We start from the raw sequence: 18,179 nt of genomic DNA on the forward strand, positions 1-18,179 counted from the left end.
AAGTACCTAACTTCACGACTTAGTTTCATGGAAGGCTTCTTTTGGCATTGGCTGGAGCCAGAGGTAAAGAGCATCCATCACCGACACGGGGAGAACGTTGCGTAGTCGTGCCATCATCTATTAAAATACTTCTTGCTATAGGAACGTTTATATTACTGTAACAGCATTAGCGTCATTTTTCACGTGAAACAGCTGACGCTTTTTAAGTTGTTAACATCCAGTTAAGTTGTTAAGTTGATAGTTTTTTTAACCCATGAATGTCGCATCCTTGAAGACAAAGGGACGTAACTGCACCCACTAGGCACCAAGTGGCCCCTATTTGGCTTGGGATTGGGGTAAGGAACGGTTGCTTACCTTCTAAAAGTGAAGTGTTTATAGTAAACAGGGATAGTAAGCAGTAACTTCAAAAAGACGATTGTAAACTGCATGGCAAAAGAAAGTAAACATTTGCAAAATTCACATTTTACTCTGCTCACTACGTATACTGTAAATTGTGAAATTGCGACCTCCCTACCCTTTTAGTCGTCATGTGAGATACTGATTTATATGAGTCATGTAATGTGGCTTATAATACCCGAATACCACCGAATAACCATTTCTTGTTTGTTTCATGTTCAGCCACCATCAAACATGGGTGTATAACGTCTTTGACCCGACGGTTAATAATGTTGAATACAGTGATATATGACATGGTTTGACTTACACACAATACGTCAATCCAGGGGTGAATACCATCCACCAGGTATCGACTGTCTGGGTTAGTGCTCAATATGGCATCCTCGAATGCATCCAAAACACCTTTAAGATCTTTGTCAGAGGACCCTGGGTTCATCTTGGGGACGCACATATATGTGTCCAAATAGTCCTGTCCATAGGCTGCCCGTATTTCGTCATTGACAGAATCTATTAACTCCTTGTACACCATCTTTTGGTGCTCAACCTGTGATTAACATTACATTGTAAAACGAATAAGTAAGTGTGACAGCTTCAATCTTATCAGTTGAAATATATTGTTGGGGGCTCTGGGCTCGAATGTCGTGTCGACTTGTCACTTTTCTTGATAAATAAAATTGTTTCTTTTCATTTCCAAATTTGTAAACGACACATGGAGAGATAAATATCATATAAGTTTGATATTGATTGAATGATGATTTTAACACAGGGAATTGGCTTCACACAGTAACAATTACGTTTGATAAAAAATATTTACATATTTCCGATTTGGCTTTGAATGATGAACCTATTCATGTTTCTAGTCATCGTTTCATGTCTTTATAGCATACCAAAGTGACACTATGCCGGTATAACAACTGTACAAAGAGTACACGTACAAAGATAGTGCTTCGGAGATATACCTGAACTTTTTAAATAACATATTTTATATCAAGGCAAGGAAGTTTTTACATTTGTAATTTCGGGCTAACGCCGTTTGTTAGAAATGCGATTTCGGAGCACCAAATATCCTATAATATCTGCAAATATCGAAAAACAATATTTAATGCAATGAGATGAAACATTAAGACAATGACTTGAAGTGCGCTGACCGTATGACGCAAGAAATACTGTCCATTTGTGTAGTGAGAGAAATATATTGAACCGCCAAAACAAATCTGATGTTGCGGGTAGCAAAGGTATATAAATGCAACAGTTAACAGTGTTAAACGGTTTTGGATTCAATCTCACTAGCTAATCTGCTGATCTGAACCGAAGTTAAACGGGTTCCGGGTAATGTGCTAGGGGCCGTGCTAAGCTTCAGGAATGAACTGCAGAAGAAAGTGGCAGAAAGGCTGAAAAGCGATCCTATTCTGAAGCGCGTCAGGGGCCAGTGTACAGGCGTTGGTACACAAGCTGTAGAGTAACACTCTAGGTGAGGTGAGGTGAAATTGGGTTTAACGTCGCGTCCAAGATTATTGCACTTATATAGCGACGTGCATGCACGTGTATGTGTGTGTATGTGTGTGTGTGGCTGCTTGTACTAGTCCGGACTGATGCCGATTTATAGTGCTAGCTCACTGAGATACCATGCCGCAGTTTAACATGAATACCCCACTCAGACACAGTATACTGACTCCGAGCCGACCAGTCCTTGTTTTAGCCCTTTAGTGCCGAGCGCCAGACAGGGTAACAACAAGTACAATCTTTTAACGTCTTTTTGTATGACGCGGCCCGGGATCGAACCCTGGACCTTCCGCTCTCCGGGCGGACGCTCTACCACAGGACCACGGAGGCGGTCGTAACACTCTAGAGGATAGTGAAGAGACAACATTCTCGTTAACTCTGAGCACTTTAGCGATTGTCAACTGATAATGGTGCTATGAAAGCAAGTCTTCATCCACTGATTGACGAGATAAGCGACGTGAATGACGCCGGGTGTATTTCTCTTGGAGAACATAGTATTGCGACAGATGTTGTGTTTTGTGAACATTTGTCTAACGACTGGACATGTGGTCCAAGGGGGGCTACTCACAATTGTTGAAAGAAGTTGAAGATGCAGCGAAGAAAGTTGATTCGACATAATGTTTTGTTTTGTTAGCGATGCTCTGAAGCTATATTTGTTTTCAGATTCATGCGTATTGCGTCTCACTATATTCAGGATTTTCGTGATAATTAGTAGTGTCTGTCGCGAATAGATTATCCGTCTGGAGGCTGCGTAAACGTTGTGTGTTGTTGCAATTTGCTACAGACGCCTTCGTTAGTCCCGTCCCTACGTGATGTGATTACACAATGTGCAATACAGATGTATGTTTACTAAACTGTGAAGAAGTATTTACAAAGAGAGATATTCAAATTCATAAGTATTTCCAAACAAAAGAGAAAGCCTGAATGAGAGTCAGTGTCAAGTCTTATAGTAAAATAACAGCTCATACAAGTGTAAGTCATATGCGCGTGAACAAATTCAGGAACAACTAACAAATCGAAATAAAATAATTACACAATCATCAACAGAAAATATACTCTTACAAAAAAAAGAAACTATACATGCATAAATTTGATGACATCGGACCCGATCGTTTTTTTATGTTAGACGTTTAACGTTATTTTTTTAGTAATCATTATATTTAAATAAATTTTCGAGTAAACATGCAGATTGTTATAAAAGTGCAGCATGTAATTTTCTGAACTGTCGTGACAATTCCTCTGTCAGCAAGGTTTAAAAGTCCAGGACAATGGCTGCTGACAAACACACCGGAAAATCAGAAAATGAGCCGTTAAAATGCCATCGGGTGAAACACAGCAGCATGTGGCGCAGGTGATGGGTGTGACAAGATTGACCATCTCTAACTTGAGGAGACGTTACAACACCACCGGCTATGTTCGTGACAGGCCATGTTCAGGACGACCTTGGCCAAGATCGCTACATCCGGGTACGACATCTGTGGGACCGTTCCATCACATATTACCGTGACTGCGTCGAATATCGGATCACACTGTTCTAAACCGTCTGAGAGCGGTTGGTATTCTAGCCAGGAGACCCGTGCGGCGTCACATCCTGACGCGCCAGAGAGTTACATGACTCAAGATGTAGACGGAGATGGTGCCTTGATCTGTTCACAGACGAATCCCACTGAGACGTGCTGATGGACGTGCCCGTGTGTACCGACGTCGTAACGAACGTTCCGCTGAAAATTGCGTTCAGCAAGTGGATCGGGAAGCGTCATGGTGGGGAGGCATTCATCACGGAGGTCGGACAACACGGAAACAATATACTGTTTCTTGTGACGTGATATGACGCTAAGGCACATACGATCTTTATGAAAACAAGATATCTTTGCCCGCGAAGGTAATATAGTTAAATGTGTTTTTACCAAAAAAATCCTAGAGGTTGTAACAATTACATTTACTATTTGTTTAACTAGTATGTAATGTATTTAAAGATATTAATGTTATAAAAACATGATTTTATACCCTTCTTATTTTAATTAATTAATTAATAAGTTAATTAATAGTCACAACCATACTGAACCGTGCACACACACTTTAAGTAATACGTACGTTCTCAACACTAAATAAACCAGTGCTGAGCCCATAACCTCCGGGTTGTATAAGGATCACCTTGACCCCGAACCTCCTCATCTCCAGCCTCAAACAGTCTGTGAATCCTTCTGCACCAAACTTACTCATGACGTAAGCTGAGTGAGCATGACATGCTATCAGACCACGGACACTGGTTACGTTGATTACGCGTCCTGAACAAAGGATCACAGTATACTTGTGGTGATTACATCTTTCAGAATATTTTTTTCATTCTGATTGTCAAACTACCTTTTTGCGAACTTCTGGTGTCATCACCGATTTTCAGCGATCCATTCAGATAATTGCCTACAACAATTTTGCCTTTTAAGGAATGGAATCTGTTTCGTCGGATAATCGAGACAGTTTTTTTCTGGTGGCTCATGTTCTCACAAAACTGTTAATATTACTTAAGTATACTCTGTAGATATAATCGCATGCCATGAACGTAGCATTTATGTGTATACTTTTTCATAAATTCGAAATAACTCAGCGATTTGAATATAATATATAAAGCACGTAAGTCTCTGACCTTTTCTTTGCCTCACAAAAGGCAGAAACGCCTTGCATATTCGCACCATACCAAACAAATTGACTTCTGAAACTCTCCTGTAGACAGCCATTGTCTGTACTTCCACACCCCCTGTGTATTGTATGCCGGTATTGTTTATCAAGGCCCATAATCCTGAAACGTAACATTTTAATGTTCAAGTCATGATATTACACGTCGTATTTTGAGAGAATATACAATTTTATATATAGGTTTAATACATGTTGAACTTTAAAACTGTTGTCTATATTTTCATTAATAAGTTGACAGTTAATTAGATCCGTTATTGCATCCTGTCAATGACCTTTCAGTTTCATGAATTGGTAGCCCGGTGATTGGATCGTTAAAGCCTAAAGCCCGTCTCCCTTTTCCTATACGTACAATGAGTGATGCCAATTACTAGTGTCTCTTATGATGTTGCTAAAAGAGGCTATTAACAACATCCACTGCTAAACAGTTACTCATTCACAGAAACCAAACATGATATTATGACACAATGCCATGAATATGGTCATATACAATGCCTTTGGAAATAAGCTAAGGTCAAGGTCTCATGACAAATATAATGACAAGATATTTGTAACCACAGTTTTGTTTTGTAGGTATGTGGTGGTTAAGTCGGCACAATAGCTTTGATACTAACGTATCCCTGGACTTGGACTGTGTATTTGTCTGAGTAAAACATATAGGTGGTGATGTGAAAATGGGGTTTAACGTCACGAGAGAGAGAGTGAGAGAGAGAGAGAGAGAGAGAGAGAGAGAGAGAGAGAGAGAGAGAGAGAGAGAGAGAGAGAGCAGTCGTACGAGCGCGACACGATACTCGCCAAATACTAATGAGTTTGGGCTGTAGTTTTATAGTATAGTCCGCTGAGATACCACTCCAGTGATAAACATGGTGTGCCCCACTCAAAAGCGCTAACTGAACCGACCAGTCCTTTCTTTAGCCACGCAATTCCGAACGCAAGACAGGGTATCAAGCATCACCTTTCAACGTCTTGTGGTAGGACGCGGCCAGAGGATCGAACCACTGACCTGTTCCTCTTGCAGACGCTCTATCAACAACACCGCGGAGGCGATCAACGACATTGTAACATATGAAGTACATTTAAGACTACACAATGTACCTTCTTTGTGACATAGAGTCTTCACCCTCTGAAGACAAGAAGCAACACTTTTGTCCGAAGTTACGTCAAGCTGTAAAACACACATACGCCTGCTTCCTGTTGTCTTCAACTGCTTGGCACCGTCACTTTCAACAGAGAGACACGCGGCGATGACGTTGAGTCCCTTGATGTCCATTAATCTAGCAAGGCTGTTTCCAAAGCCTATGTATGGCATTGACCATTATGTGGAAGTTTGGTTTGACAGCAGTGACGATGTATCTGCAATGTCTGATATACCAAAATTGTGGGATCATGACATCACCCCCTCCCCCCACCAGCACTACCTTACGACTTCACAAGAACAGATCACACTGCACCTTTCCGTACTAATGTAATTATATATACGTTCTATGTTCATGTATTCAATTAGTCCAGGAATCTAGCAAGGCTGTTTCCAAAGCCTGTGTATGACATTGGTCACTATATGGAAGCTAGTCTTAGTAGCAGTATAGCTTTTGCACAATGTCTCATATACAGAGATTGTTGAATCAGTATACATACCATCCATCTTACAACTGTACAAGAACAGATCACGCTACACCATTCCGTAGCTATGTTGTCTGTTTAGTGCCGCACTCAGCAATTTTCCAGCAATATGTCGGCGGTCTGTAAAAAATAATCGACTCTGGACCAGACAATCCAGTGATTGATATCAAGAGCATTGATCCACGAAATTGGGATACGATGACATGCATCAAACAAGTCAGCGAGCTTGACCAGCCGTTAGCCGCCCCTTACGACAAGCACAGTCAGGCATGAGTTGCTGAAAACCTAGATCTTCACGTGGATTGTAATAATAAAATTTTACACACATTCTATGTTTATTGTATTTAATCAGTTGGTTTTTCAAAAGACAAATACTAATCTTCTTTTTCTTTGTTTCGGCAAATCCTTAAAAAATAGCCTCAACTTTGAAATATTGGATAACAGATAAAATACAATATTTTAATGTCGAATGAACTGAAGATAAGGTTAAATGATAAAACCGTTCTTCTGACTAATTTACATGTAAATTTTGAACCTCAGAGTATCTAGGAGACGAGGAGACTTACCTGTGTCACACCCCGTAATCAGAACGTATTTCCCTTGTGTGGCCACCCCATTTCCGCCTGCTTTGCGTATGACCCAGTAACTGACATAGCATACAATAAAGAGTAGACAAGCGTGGAGCGCCTGTCCCAGTACTGAGACAAATACCAGCAATATAAATGACACGCAAAAAGTGACCTCTAAGGCCCACAGACCAAGTATGTCCACCAAACTCGACATGATCTAGTGGAGGGAACAGGTTTCCATTTCTACACCATAAGCAATCGCAGTGTGACACCTGTCAAATAGGGTATGGGATATGCCCACTGTGGCGGCACCTGTTCAAAAAGGAACAGTTCTGTTAAGACTCTTTGGCCTAATTCGTATTTATCTGTGTAAATGGCATGGTCTACTTTTACCTCACCTGAAACTAGGTTTAAAATGAGCTCATACCATGTTGTCCGCTCCTCCGCCCGTCTGTCCGTATGACACGCATACGTTCAATATCTCATCAGGAACTACTACCATGCTTAGACCCTGTCTGACCACATATTTCCGATCCCCTAGAAACATAGGATTGGCCAGGAAAGTAAACTGAAAACTGTGATTTGTCCATTCCCCTGTCTTATTGTTAACTTGGATTTGGAGCAAGCGTGATTGTAGTAACATGCAATGGCCTTAGTACACATGTAGTCGCTACTGCAATGTTGAACTTCAAGGACCTTCGGAAATCATTAAGGAAGTGAAACGGCAGTGTTGTGACCATGACGATCACTATGGTGCATATCATACATGCTCTGAACTTTAACTATTATGGTGACATCTCGCAGTAGTTGTTGCAGTGGTTAGGTCTACTAATGCCTACAGTGACAGACGCCTTTAGGGAATAATAGCTAGAGAGTATGTTGTTTTAGTGCATAGACTGTGTTACGTTTGAAGACAAGCAACGCAATACCTCGAGCAAAGCAACTTCAGTTTATTATTCAAATCATAAATGATCCATTACATTGGCTAGGTATAATAATACCTTACTTCACGATTAAGTTTTATGGAAGGCTTCTTTTGGCATTGGCTGGAGCCAGAGGTAAAGAGCATCCATCAACGACACGGGGAGAACGTTGCGTAGTCGTGCCATCATCTATCAAAATACTTCAAGCTATAGTAACATATATATAACAGCATTAGTTGTCGATTAGTTTCAGCTGAAACAGCGTAAGAACTAAAGTGTATTTCAATTATAAATGTGTGGTATCTCAACTGTAACTTTCTCTATAGCTGTCAACGTCTAAAGCCATCATCATGCTCACCTTTAGCTGACACGCCAAGATATAACAGTACATACAGGATTTAAACGTTACCACTTAACATCATTGACTGTCGTATGCAGATGTGCTCACAAAACCAAGGCACACTGATTTTGAACCAATGATCGTCGGATCCTAACACGACAAAGGGCAGCAACTGTTCTGGAATTGTTGTAACTTAGATGACGAGGCTACCCATGACCCGCGTTATGCTTTGGACTGGACCAGGGAATAGTTGCATTCCTGCTAAAAGTGCAGTCTTGGTAACAGTAAATAAGAATAGTATTTTTTGCAGTAGCTTCAAAAGGATGATTGTATGTTGTTGACATTAATGACAAATTGAATATAAAAAGGTTTGACCTACACATAATACGTCAATCCAGTGGCGAATTCCATCCACAAGGTATCGGCTGTCTGGGTTAGTGCTCAATATGGCATCCTCGAATGCATCCAAAACTCTCTTGAGATCTTTGTCAGAGGATTTTGAGTTCATTTTGGGTACGCGCAGATATGTATCCAAATAGTCCTGCCCATAGGCCGCCCGTGTTTCATCATCTACAGAGTCTATTAACTGCTGGTACGCCACCTTTTGGCGCCGAACCTGTGATTAAGGACAAATGTTAAACAAACGAGAGTGAGTACCTCAATCTAATGGTTTGCAAAATACCGTCGAGGTGATTAAAGCTCGGAAATGTTCAAGATGATTGCAGTTCTATAGCGCGTGTGTGACAAGAAGTAGGCATCCCCATGGGTACCAATTGTCCCCCCTCCCTCATGCGGATCTGTTCTTTCTGCATATGAATCGGAAATTCTGTTCGGATTGGCAAAGACAAAACAAAGTGATTTGGCCATTTTAAGCTTCAGGTATGTCGATGATTTGATATCGTTGATAAACAATTAAATATCCAATTCCCTTCCACTGATTAACCCACGCGAACTAGAAATAACTATAAATAGACCGCCTTATCTGTTTCATATTTAGATCTATGTATAAAGATTCAGAGTGACGAAACACTCTCCACAAGACTGTATGACAATAGGGATGACTTCAACGTTCGAACAGTCAACTTACCCTTCATACCGAGCAATACTGAAGCCTTTGGTGATTACATTTCGCAACTTTTGAGAAACAATCGAGCATGCTCTTTCTACAAAGATTTCAAAGAGGGTCATGTAACTCTTGGTTAGAATTTGTTTGATCAAGGTTACAACATTCAAGGCCTCAGTAAAGCTTTCAAAATTTTTTATGGTAGACATGTGGAGGACATTTCCAAATTTGACGCATCAGTGACAAAAGTGATGTCCGATGAAATTCCTTATTTTGACTTGTACCACATGTTTCAGTGTTCTTTCAGGTGAACAATTGACTTGCCTGTGTATGTGTTTATGACGGGTGCCACTGGTGGGGCAGGATACGCTCACCTTTTCGTAAACACCTGGTATCATTACTATTTGATAGTGATTCATAAACACATGCTCATGATATAGTCGGAATTGTCAATAGACTCTGCCTTATGCAGAGATTTCTATTGGATATGGAAAGGGTTTTGTCGCTTTATTCATATATAAATATATTCCAGTACATGTATTGTGTTTTGCTCATCCCTCAGTATTTCAGATATATATATGAAATTATATATATATAATATAATATAATATATGATATGATATGATATGATATGATATGATATGATATGATATGATATGATATGATATGATATGATATGATATAAATAAATAAATAAATAAATAAGTAAATATATATATACTGAACCGCAAAAGAAACCTCACCATGAATAGAATGGATATATGAGAAACCTTTAAACACTGTAAACATACTTTGAGACATATTGAAAAAGATGAAACTTGGCTAATCTGATCATCAAGGTTGAAAGTAAAGTGTCAAATGTTCTTATTGTGAAACACAACACTAGTCCCTGAGAAAATGGCATCACAAGTCAGCATCTCGTGTGTCCGCCATGTGAATTGATGACTGCCGTGCAAAGTCGATGCATGGAATGGATGAGGCGGTTGATGAAGGCCTTAGGCACTCTGAGGAACGCTTGACGCAGTTCAGCTCCAGTTGTCAGCCTTGGTCGGACGTCATTCAGCCGTCTTTGAATCTCGTCCCACGGGTGCTGAGTGGGATTTAAATCGGGACTGAGGGCAGGCCACTGCATGGTTCTGATGCCATTCTGCTGGAGGAAATCTCTTGTTGCTCTCGCAGTGTGGGCACGAGTGTTATCATACTCAGACTCGTTCTTGCAGCGACGTGCCAAATGGGGTATGGTCTCAAGACTTGATCAACGTACTGAGCTGCTGTGACACCATTGCCTCTCCCTGGACCGATGTTCTGGAAGACCACAGAGCCGACCCTCTGTGCAAGACCAATTCCACCCCACACCATGATGCTCGGACCACCACTGTGGCCTGTGACAGTGAAAGTGTCTGCTCGTCAATCGTCGACGCACGGTGTCCGCACTAATGTGTCGCTGGTGTGTCCCCATGGTCTGTCGAGCAGTTTCCGCAGCAGTAACAAAGCGATCTTGAAGATGCTGTCGCACAATCTGACAATTCTGACGTCGGATGGTGACCTTTGGTCTTCTACGACGTGGTCGGTCATCTGTAATGTTGGTGGTCTGGTACCGTTGCTGGAGCCTGTATATGGTCCTTACATGGACTTCAAATGCATTGGCTACTGGCCTGGCGGTTTGTCCAGGTTGAAATCGTCCAATGGCTTAGTGTCACTGATTTCTTGTCAATCTTGGCATGTGGTAGCAATTCAGTAACGAATGAATGTTATCCCAGCTGGGTGGATTTTTATAGGGCAAGAAATGGGGGAACGCATGTGCATTTCAATTTGCATAGAACTCACGTGCATCGGGTAAATTACCGTTGCCGTGATGCGTTTGGGCGTTCGGATTTATTGACATCTGCTTTGTCTTTTATCATCAAATTTCATTTTTCCGGAAAAGGTAATGTTAAATTTTATAAACTTACACAAATTACCCTGATATTTAAATGACAAAATTTCACGCAATGTTACTTGGGATGACGTTTCTTTTGCGGTTCAGTATATACATATGGAGGGGATTGTTTAATTAATGTTTAAATAAAAATTAGTTAATTGACAATGTATACACTGTAAGTATTACTCACGTTCTCCACACTAAATAAGCCAGTGCTCAGCCCAAAACTCCCGGGTTGTATAAGGATGACCTTGACCCCGAACCTCCTCATCTCCAGCCTCAAACAGTCTGTGAATCCTTCTGCACCAAACTTACTCATGACGTAAGCTGAGTGAGCGGGACCTGCCAGTAGACCACGGACACTGGTTACGTTGATTACGCGTCCTGGAGAAAAGATCACAGAATTGGTCATTTATGGAGATTACCACAATTAGATCATTTCTTTCATTTCGGATTGTCAAAAACATAGTGAGACATTGTTACATGCATTGGCAAGAGCTATACACATTTTGATATTAATATATTTCGTTGGTATGGCAGCATCTAATGACAGTATGATTTATGTTTATACTTTTTAATAAATTCGAATTATCTCAGTATGAATACATTAAGTATAAAACGTTCCTAGCCTTTTCCCAAGGTTTTTCTCTGGTGTCTCATGTTTGCAAAAAAAACCCCTGTTATTATTACTTAAGTATATTCTGTAGATATAATCGCATGCAAATCGAACGTAGCATTTATGTGTATACGTATTCATAAATTCGAATTATGTCAGCGATGTGAATATTATATATAAAAAAAATGAGTCCCTGACCTTTTCTTTGCCTCACTAGAGGTAGAAACGCCTTGCATATTCGCACCATACCAAACAAATTGACTTCTGCAACTCTCCTGTAGACAGCCATTGTCTGTACTTCCACATCCCCTGTGTATAGTATGCCAGCATTGTTTATCAAGGCCCATAATCCTGAAACGTAACATTTTAATTTTCAAGTAATGTGATTTACACAAATTACTGCATAAAACGGCGCTAAACCAAGCCCATTGCTAAACCGTTACTTGTTTTCAGAAACCAAAGAGGATATTTTAATACAAAATGTCATTATTTACAGGTTACGTCCTGTGAAGATTCCGGGGTAGAATATTTGTCTTCAGCAACTCATGCTTGTCGTAAGAGGCGACTGACGGGATCGGGTGGTCAGACTCGCTGACCTGGTTGATGCATGTCATCGTACCCTAATTGCGTGGATCGATACTCATGATGTCAATCACAGACTGCCGTCACATAGCTGGAATATTGCTGAGTGCAGCCTTTAAACAACATTCTACTACTACTACTTACAGGTCATTTATAGTTTTCAGTCATACCTCAAAAATTGATGTTGTCCAAAGCCACGGGTTTGAGGTATTTGGTGGTTAAGTTGACCCACTAGCTTTAATCATATGTTTCCTTGGAATTGGACTGCGTTTTTGGGGGGCCTGATTCCCGTTCTGATTTTCACCGGTATTTTGTTTCAGTTAAATAGAGGTTATCACGCGAGTGTGTTTGGGGATGGTAAATATCCTGCATTAGGAATAAACATTGTATTTTGCGAGCCTTGGCGAGCTAAATACATAGTGTTTATTCCTAATACAGGATATTTACCATCCCTAAACACACAAGCGTGATAACCTCTTTATCATATAATGTCATTCTTTAATTCTGTGCTTGAAAATAGCTCTCCCTCTCTTACAAACATTACCGAAACATTGCGAGTTTTCCTGGAATGCGCGCATTAAAATTTATTACGTCACAGGGTAAGTGATGTGTCAGTCGGACAGTGACAGTAGCCAATATAGCTCCAACTAAAATCTGTTTCTTATACAGTGGCGAAGCAACATATATGCAAAACAACAATTGTTTTTACTTGCATTTCGCGGCAATCCATCGGTCTGTCCGCTAGAGTAACTGCCCTTTGTCAAAGGGAAGCTACTCTAACCCTTGTCTATGAGACGTCACCGCCACGGTCAGACGTTGTTGACAGTCGGTCTGTTCTGTCATAACGTCAAGTACAGTCAGATGCACACAGAGCGACAAAACGAAACAAGGTAACCATTCAAACATATTTCGGCCAAATCTAACTATTTTAATTTGTGGAAAAGGTTTCAAGTCGCAGAGGTCGACAAGCACAGATATGGCTACTGATCCCACTTGGCTGGGCCTAGTGCCCTTGCAAAATTGTTTCGAAATTTATATCTCAAAAGTTGCCAAAAGTTATAAAATGCCTTAACTACATCACAGTTAGACACTGATTTTCAGTATGTTAGACTGTTCTTTTGATAATGATAGCAATTATCCCTTTAGTTTATCCATATTCACGATGGTTAATTCTGACTCGATCGCCAAATGACAAGGGCGACGCCATTTTGGTTTGTAAACACTGAAAGTAGTCCCTACTTGACCATTGATATTTGCATCTCTATCCGCATATGACCCCAACGGATATCGTTTTTATCCGTTGGCTTTATCCTGCCGAGAAACCTACCCATTATATGATAAACATGTATATCCCACTCAAACACATCATACTGACACTGAGCCGACCGGTCCTTATTTTATCCTTATCCTTAAATGGCGAACTCCAAGCAGGATAACAACAAGCACCATCTTTCAACGTCTTTTTGGTAGGCCAGGTGATCGAACATCTGACCTTTTGTTCTTCTGGCAGACGCTATATCAACTACACGACGAAGGCGGTCAACAACATTGTAACATATAAAGTGTATTTAAGATTACACAATGTACATGTACCTTCTTTGTGACATAGAGTCTTCACCCTCTGAAGACAAGAAGCAACACTTTCGTCCGAAGTTACGTCAAGCTGTAAAACACACATGCGCCTGCTTCCTGTTGTCTTCAACTGCTTGGCACCATCACTTTCCACCGAGAGACACGCAGCGATGACGTTCAGTCCCTTGATGTCCATTAATCTAGCAAGGCTGTTTCCAAAGCCTGTATATGACATTGGTCATTATGTGGAAGTTAAGCTTGACATCAGGGACAATATAACTTCAATGTCTGATATACCGAAATTGTGGAATCATAACATTACACCCCCTTACAACTTACAAGAACAGATACACCGCATCTTTCCATAATGATGTAATTGTGTATATTTTCCATTTTTATGTATTTAGTTAGTCTTCTCTTTGTTTACATTAGCAACTTCTTACGAAAATAGTCTTGACCTCCTGGTGTCTGGACAACAAATAAGATGACATGTTTGAACAAACCATTATGTTTTGCTATTTAAGCAGGCTTTCTTATTTTTTTACATGTATAGTTTAAACCTATCTTGAAATATCTAAATGACGTGGAGACTTACCTGTATCGCACCCCGTAATAAGAACGTATTTTCCATGTATGTCAACCCTGTTTCTGCCTACTTTGCGTATGATCCAGTAACAGACATATAGCACAGCACCGAGTAGACAAGTGTAGACAGTATGACCACATACTGATACGAATACCAGCAATATAAACGACACGCATAAAATAGTCTCGAAGACGCAGAGACCAAACGAAGTAGACATGATCTACCAGAGAGAAAGGGATTCCCTCTAAGGATAATAGGTCAGTAGGTCAATTCAAGTTGATTAATCCAGTGATATACCCACTGTGATAAAACCAGTTCATACCGCAAAAGTTGTGTTACGCCTCTTTGACCTAATTCGTGTTTAAATGCGTAAATCATGTGATCCACCTGAACTATGGGTTAAAATGGGTTTACGCCATGTCACGTCGTCTTCTCCTTATCACATACATACTTAATCAAGACACAACACCAGTAACATGCGAATACGCAGTGTGATACAATGCAGATTTATTTGCGTATAGTAAAATACAAAGATATTCATTTCCACACATTTGTATATACATGGTCAGCAATATGCTATGAGTATTTATATTTTGCTGAAGCCCGACACGTAAAACCAGATATAAAAACTTTTTTAAGAAAACATCTTGAACCATGTTCCCTCAACGGATGCAGCAGCAAATACTGGAGGGTATACAGTATACTCATGACATGTATATGCAAATCAGAAATACAAACAATTCATGAACATCATGTTACAAATGAATTTTATAATTTATTATATACAGTGCAACTCGCATAGTATATGCAGTATTATCAAGGCTCTTCAGCTTAGTATATATGGTCTTATTTTGAAGATATGTGATATAAGGGCTCTGAAGCAGAATGATAGTTTTAACAGATGTACAAATTACACATCATGCATAAAGCAAGACTGTATTATAAAGGCCCGCCGGCCAAGCAATATCATTGCATCCAACAATGCACACTTTCACAATAAAACAACGCTGTATCATAAGGGCTCGCCAGCTAAGCGATTTCATTGCATCTAACAATGCACACTTTCACAATAAAGCAACGCTGTATTATAAAGGCCCGCTGGCCAAGCAATATCATTGCATCCAACAATGTACACTTTCACAATAAAACAACGCTGTATTATAAAGGCCCACCGGCCAAGCAACATCCCTGCATCCAACTATGGACTTTCTCAATGAAGCAACGCTGTATTGTAAAGACTCGCCAGCCAAGCAATAGCATCACTTACAACAGTACAAATTACCCTCAAATGTGCCTTCCATTTCTACGATTATCTGCAACACATGAAATCAATAAATCATAAAATGAAGAACACGTTTTTAAAAAAAATGTTATATACATGTTCATCAAATAAATATAAGAAACACGTGTGAGGCCGTGCATGCACAGTGAGCGAGAGAGAACAATTCAAAATTGTACTACCCCTTATATACTCCCTTAATCACGCTACCTAGGGGCACATAATCACCGTGATTGACATACCGCTAGGAAAAAATAATTTCTATCTTATTCATTCTTCAACCGAGAGAAATATTATTTCTCCTTATCCTATACACACTTAATCAAGACACAACACCATTAACATAGGAATACGCTGTGTGATACACGGCCGAGATGTACAAAGAAAGTTATGGGCCTAAGGAAAGTGATACTTTCATTCTGTTATCAATACTATCTTTGATGTAACCATCTCTAGCGTTTTCGCTTCTCCAACGACCATGTCGTTTGAACATACGATCTAGTATGCCATTATTTGCAGCTGCAGTAGCACCACCACTGCGTAAGCTTTGCAGACCATACTTCTTGATATTGTCAACAAAAGGGAGTTAAAGCATCAATAAATAGTTCCCCTAACCTGGTATAAGACAGTGGAGCATTGTCCTTTTTAAGAACATAGCCTGAACGACATTTGCTTACATTCCTGAATATGTACTGATCACAATCAGGATGAATAGATGCAGCTTGTAAATATATCTCCACACAAGCTACTGGACACAGCTTGGAATCTGTCCTACTAATAACAAGCCATGCGCCATCCCTGTATAAATCCGTCTTTGACTTTTCAATAAAAACAATCATATGTGACTTATAAAACAAAATATCAGATCGAGATATATGAATTAATTCTGCAGATCTTAAAAATCCGGTGAAAGCTAATAAACACGAAAAAGCTGGTTTGTGATTGGCTGCATAAGATGTAAAGTAGAACCATGTTGAACAGCAACTTGCACGGGATGGGTGACAGTCGCCGAACGTCTTGACCTATTTGTAGAGTAGGGCGCTTGCCTGGCACGTTTCTGCTTGAGTTTGCGGATAGCTTTGCTTTCAGCTCTGTTGATACGTTTGTCGTCATCGGAATCATCCGCCAGCTCATCAGAAACATAGTTCTTGACTGTTTCCAACCCACCTTCAGATGTATCTGCTATTTTGATAAGCTTTTTACTTCTGTTGATCCTGTCGAGCTCTGACGTTACGGAAACGTCTGCTTCGTCCAGACGAGAAGACTGGATATCTCCCAGAATTTTCTTGAGACAATCTATACTGTCCTGATTAAAGTTGAATTGAATTTTATTCCCTTCTCTTGACCATGTAAAATCTTTTTCTACTTTCAACTTCTTTAAATCTCTTGACGTCTGAATAAACTCTTCCCCCAATGAACCAATCTTCTCATTAACTCTGTTCTATTCGAATTGAGCTGTTGCAAAATGGCGTCCAGTTTAGCTTCTGTATCCATATTAAAGAAAACAAGTGTGAGGCCGTGCATGCACAGAGAGAGAACAATTAAAAATTGTACTACCCCTTATATACTCCCTTAATCACGCCACCTAGGGGCACATAATCACTGTGATTGACATGCCGCTAGGAGAAAATGATTTCTATCTTATTCCTCCTTTAAACGAGAGACATATTATCGCCCCTCCGTCAGTCTGTCTGTAATGACTTCAATATGTCCGATATCTCCCTTGGAACTACTACCAAGCTCAGATCGCAGACTATCCACTAAAAACATGATTGACCAGGAAGCTCCATTGAAAAATTGCAATAGTCACATATGTATTACAAAATTAATTGGATGCAAGCATGATATTTCTACCATTCAGTGTCCTTTGTACACTCAGACTTCCGATATCACGATTTTGAAAGAAATTTCGTAAACCAAAAGGAACGTGAAACTGCAATGTTGTTTCCATGACGATCACTAAAATGCATGTATTACATGCTCATAATTTAATCTGCTACAGCCATTGAAAGCAAACTGTAAATGTCATTGTTGCTCGTGAATCAGCCATTTCGGCATGCATAGGTGTGCAATGTAGCCAGTAATATTAATAACACTGATAAGCCTTTTTATGAACAGCTACAAGTCGACACAACGCATATAATGACAGCAAAACTACCTATGGGTGAGTTGTGATGTTTCTCAAGACGAGAAATACAATACAAGGGGTGATGGGTATGTTCCGAGCTCCACGAAGAACTACTTCACAAAGGACATTATCATTTCCTTTTCAACAATATCATGATTTTATACCAGTTTCGTAGCAGTCCTTCTCTTGGCTGTCTCCACATATGCTATGACGTCGTCTTTCGATCGAATTTGGTTCGGGTTGGAGTTTCGTCATGTTTTGCAACAGATAGAAGTATGACAGAGCCAGATCAGGAGAATAAGGAGTTCAAAGCTACAGTTGTGAACAGTAGCCATGGCAAAGCCTGACTTCCGCACTGGTGCATTGTCCTGATGGAAGAGGACACCTTTA

General features: G+C 40.1%; 2 protein-coding genes and 1 pseudogene across 2 annotated transcripts; all 3 read right to left on the bottom strand.

The window, feature by feature from the left end:
• Positions 1–12: 12 nt before the first annotated feature.
• On the bottom strand, positions 13–6,993 carry LOC139467458 (retinol dehydrogenase 16-like). Its single transcript, XM_071249007.1, has 6 exons — positions 6,777–6,993; positions 5,686–5,886; positions 4,544–4,696; positions 3,994–4,187; positions 704–940; positions 13–117 (listed from the first exon to the last, which is right to left on the bottom strand). Exons 1-6 carry the CDS (start codon positions 6,991–6,993, stop codon positions 13–15), a joined length of 1,107 nt encoding a protein of 368 aa, XP_071105108.1.
• A 799-nt stretch (positions 6,994–7,792) lies between these two features.
• On the bottom strand, positions 7,793–14,599 carry LOC139467459 (retinol dehydrogenase 16-like). The gene is made up of 6 exons (XM_071249008.1): positions 14,392–14,599; positions 13,818–14,018; positions 11,841–11,993; positions 11,217–11,410; positions 8,422–8,658; positions 7,793–7,891 (listed from the first exon to the last, which is right to left on the bottom strand). Exons 1-6 carry the CDS (start codon positions 14,597–14,599, stop codon positions 7,793–7,795), a joined length of 1,092 nt encoding a protein of 363 aa, XP_071105109.1.
• A 1,042-nt stretch (positions 14,600–15,641) lies between these two features.
• On the bottom strand, positions 15,642–17,711 carry LOC139467460 (integrase/recombinase xerD homolog; annotated as a pseudogene).
• Positions 17,712–18,179: the final 468 nt, after the last annotated feature.

This window comes from Haliotis cracherodii, unplaced genomic scaffold, assembly GCF_022045235.1.
Source record: "Haliotis cracherodii isolate W230 unplaced genomic scaffold, xgHalCrac1.p SCAF_2, whole genome shotgun sequence".
In the NCBI taxonomy this organism is placed as follows: Eukaryota; Metazoa; Mollusca; class Gastropoda; order Lepetellida; family Haliotidae; genus Haliotis; species Haliotis cracherodii.

Bases quoted from the DNA above. Each gene is read 5' to 3' on its own strand.
- LOC139467458 (XM_071249007.1), bottom strand. From the start codon at position 6,993: ATGTCGAGTTTGGTGGACATACTTGGTCTGTGGGCCTTAGAGGTCACT. The intron at 5,887-6,776 runs GTAAGTCTCCTC...TGCCATACATAG, and splicing joins GATTACGGGGTGTGACACAG to GCTTTGGAAACAGCCTTGCT. The intron at 4,697-5,685 runs GTACATTGTGTA...GTTACGTTTCAG, and splicing joins GACTCTATGTCACAAAGAAG to GATTATGGGCCTTGATAAAC.
- LOC139467459 (XM_071249008.1), bottom strand. From the start codon at position 14,599: ATGTCTACTTCGTTTGGTCTCTGCGTCTTCGAGACTATTTTATGCGTG. The intron at 11,994-13,817 runs GTACATGTACAT...GTTACGTTTCAG, and splicing joins GACTCTATGTCACAAAGAAG to GATTATGGGCCTTGATAAAC. The intron at 11,411-11,840 runs GTCAGGGACTCA...TCTTTTCTCCAG, and splicing joins TCTAGTGAGGCAAAGAAAAG to GACGCGTAATCAACGTAACC.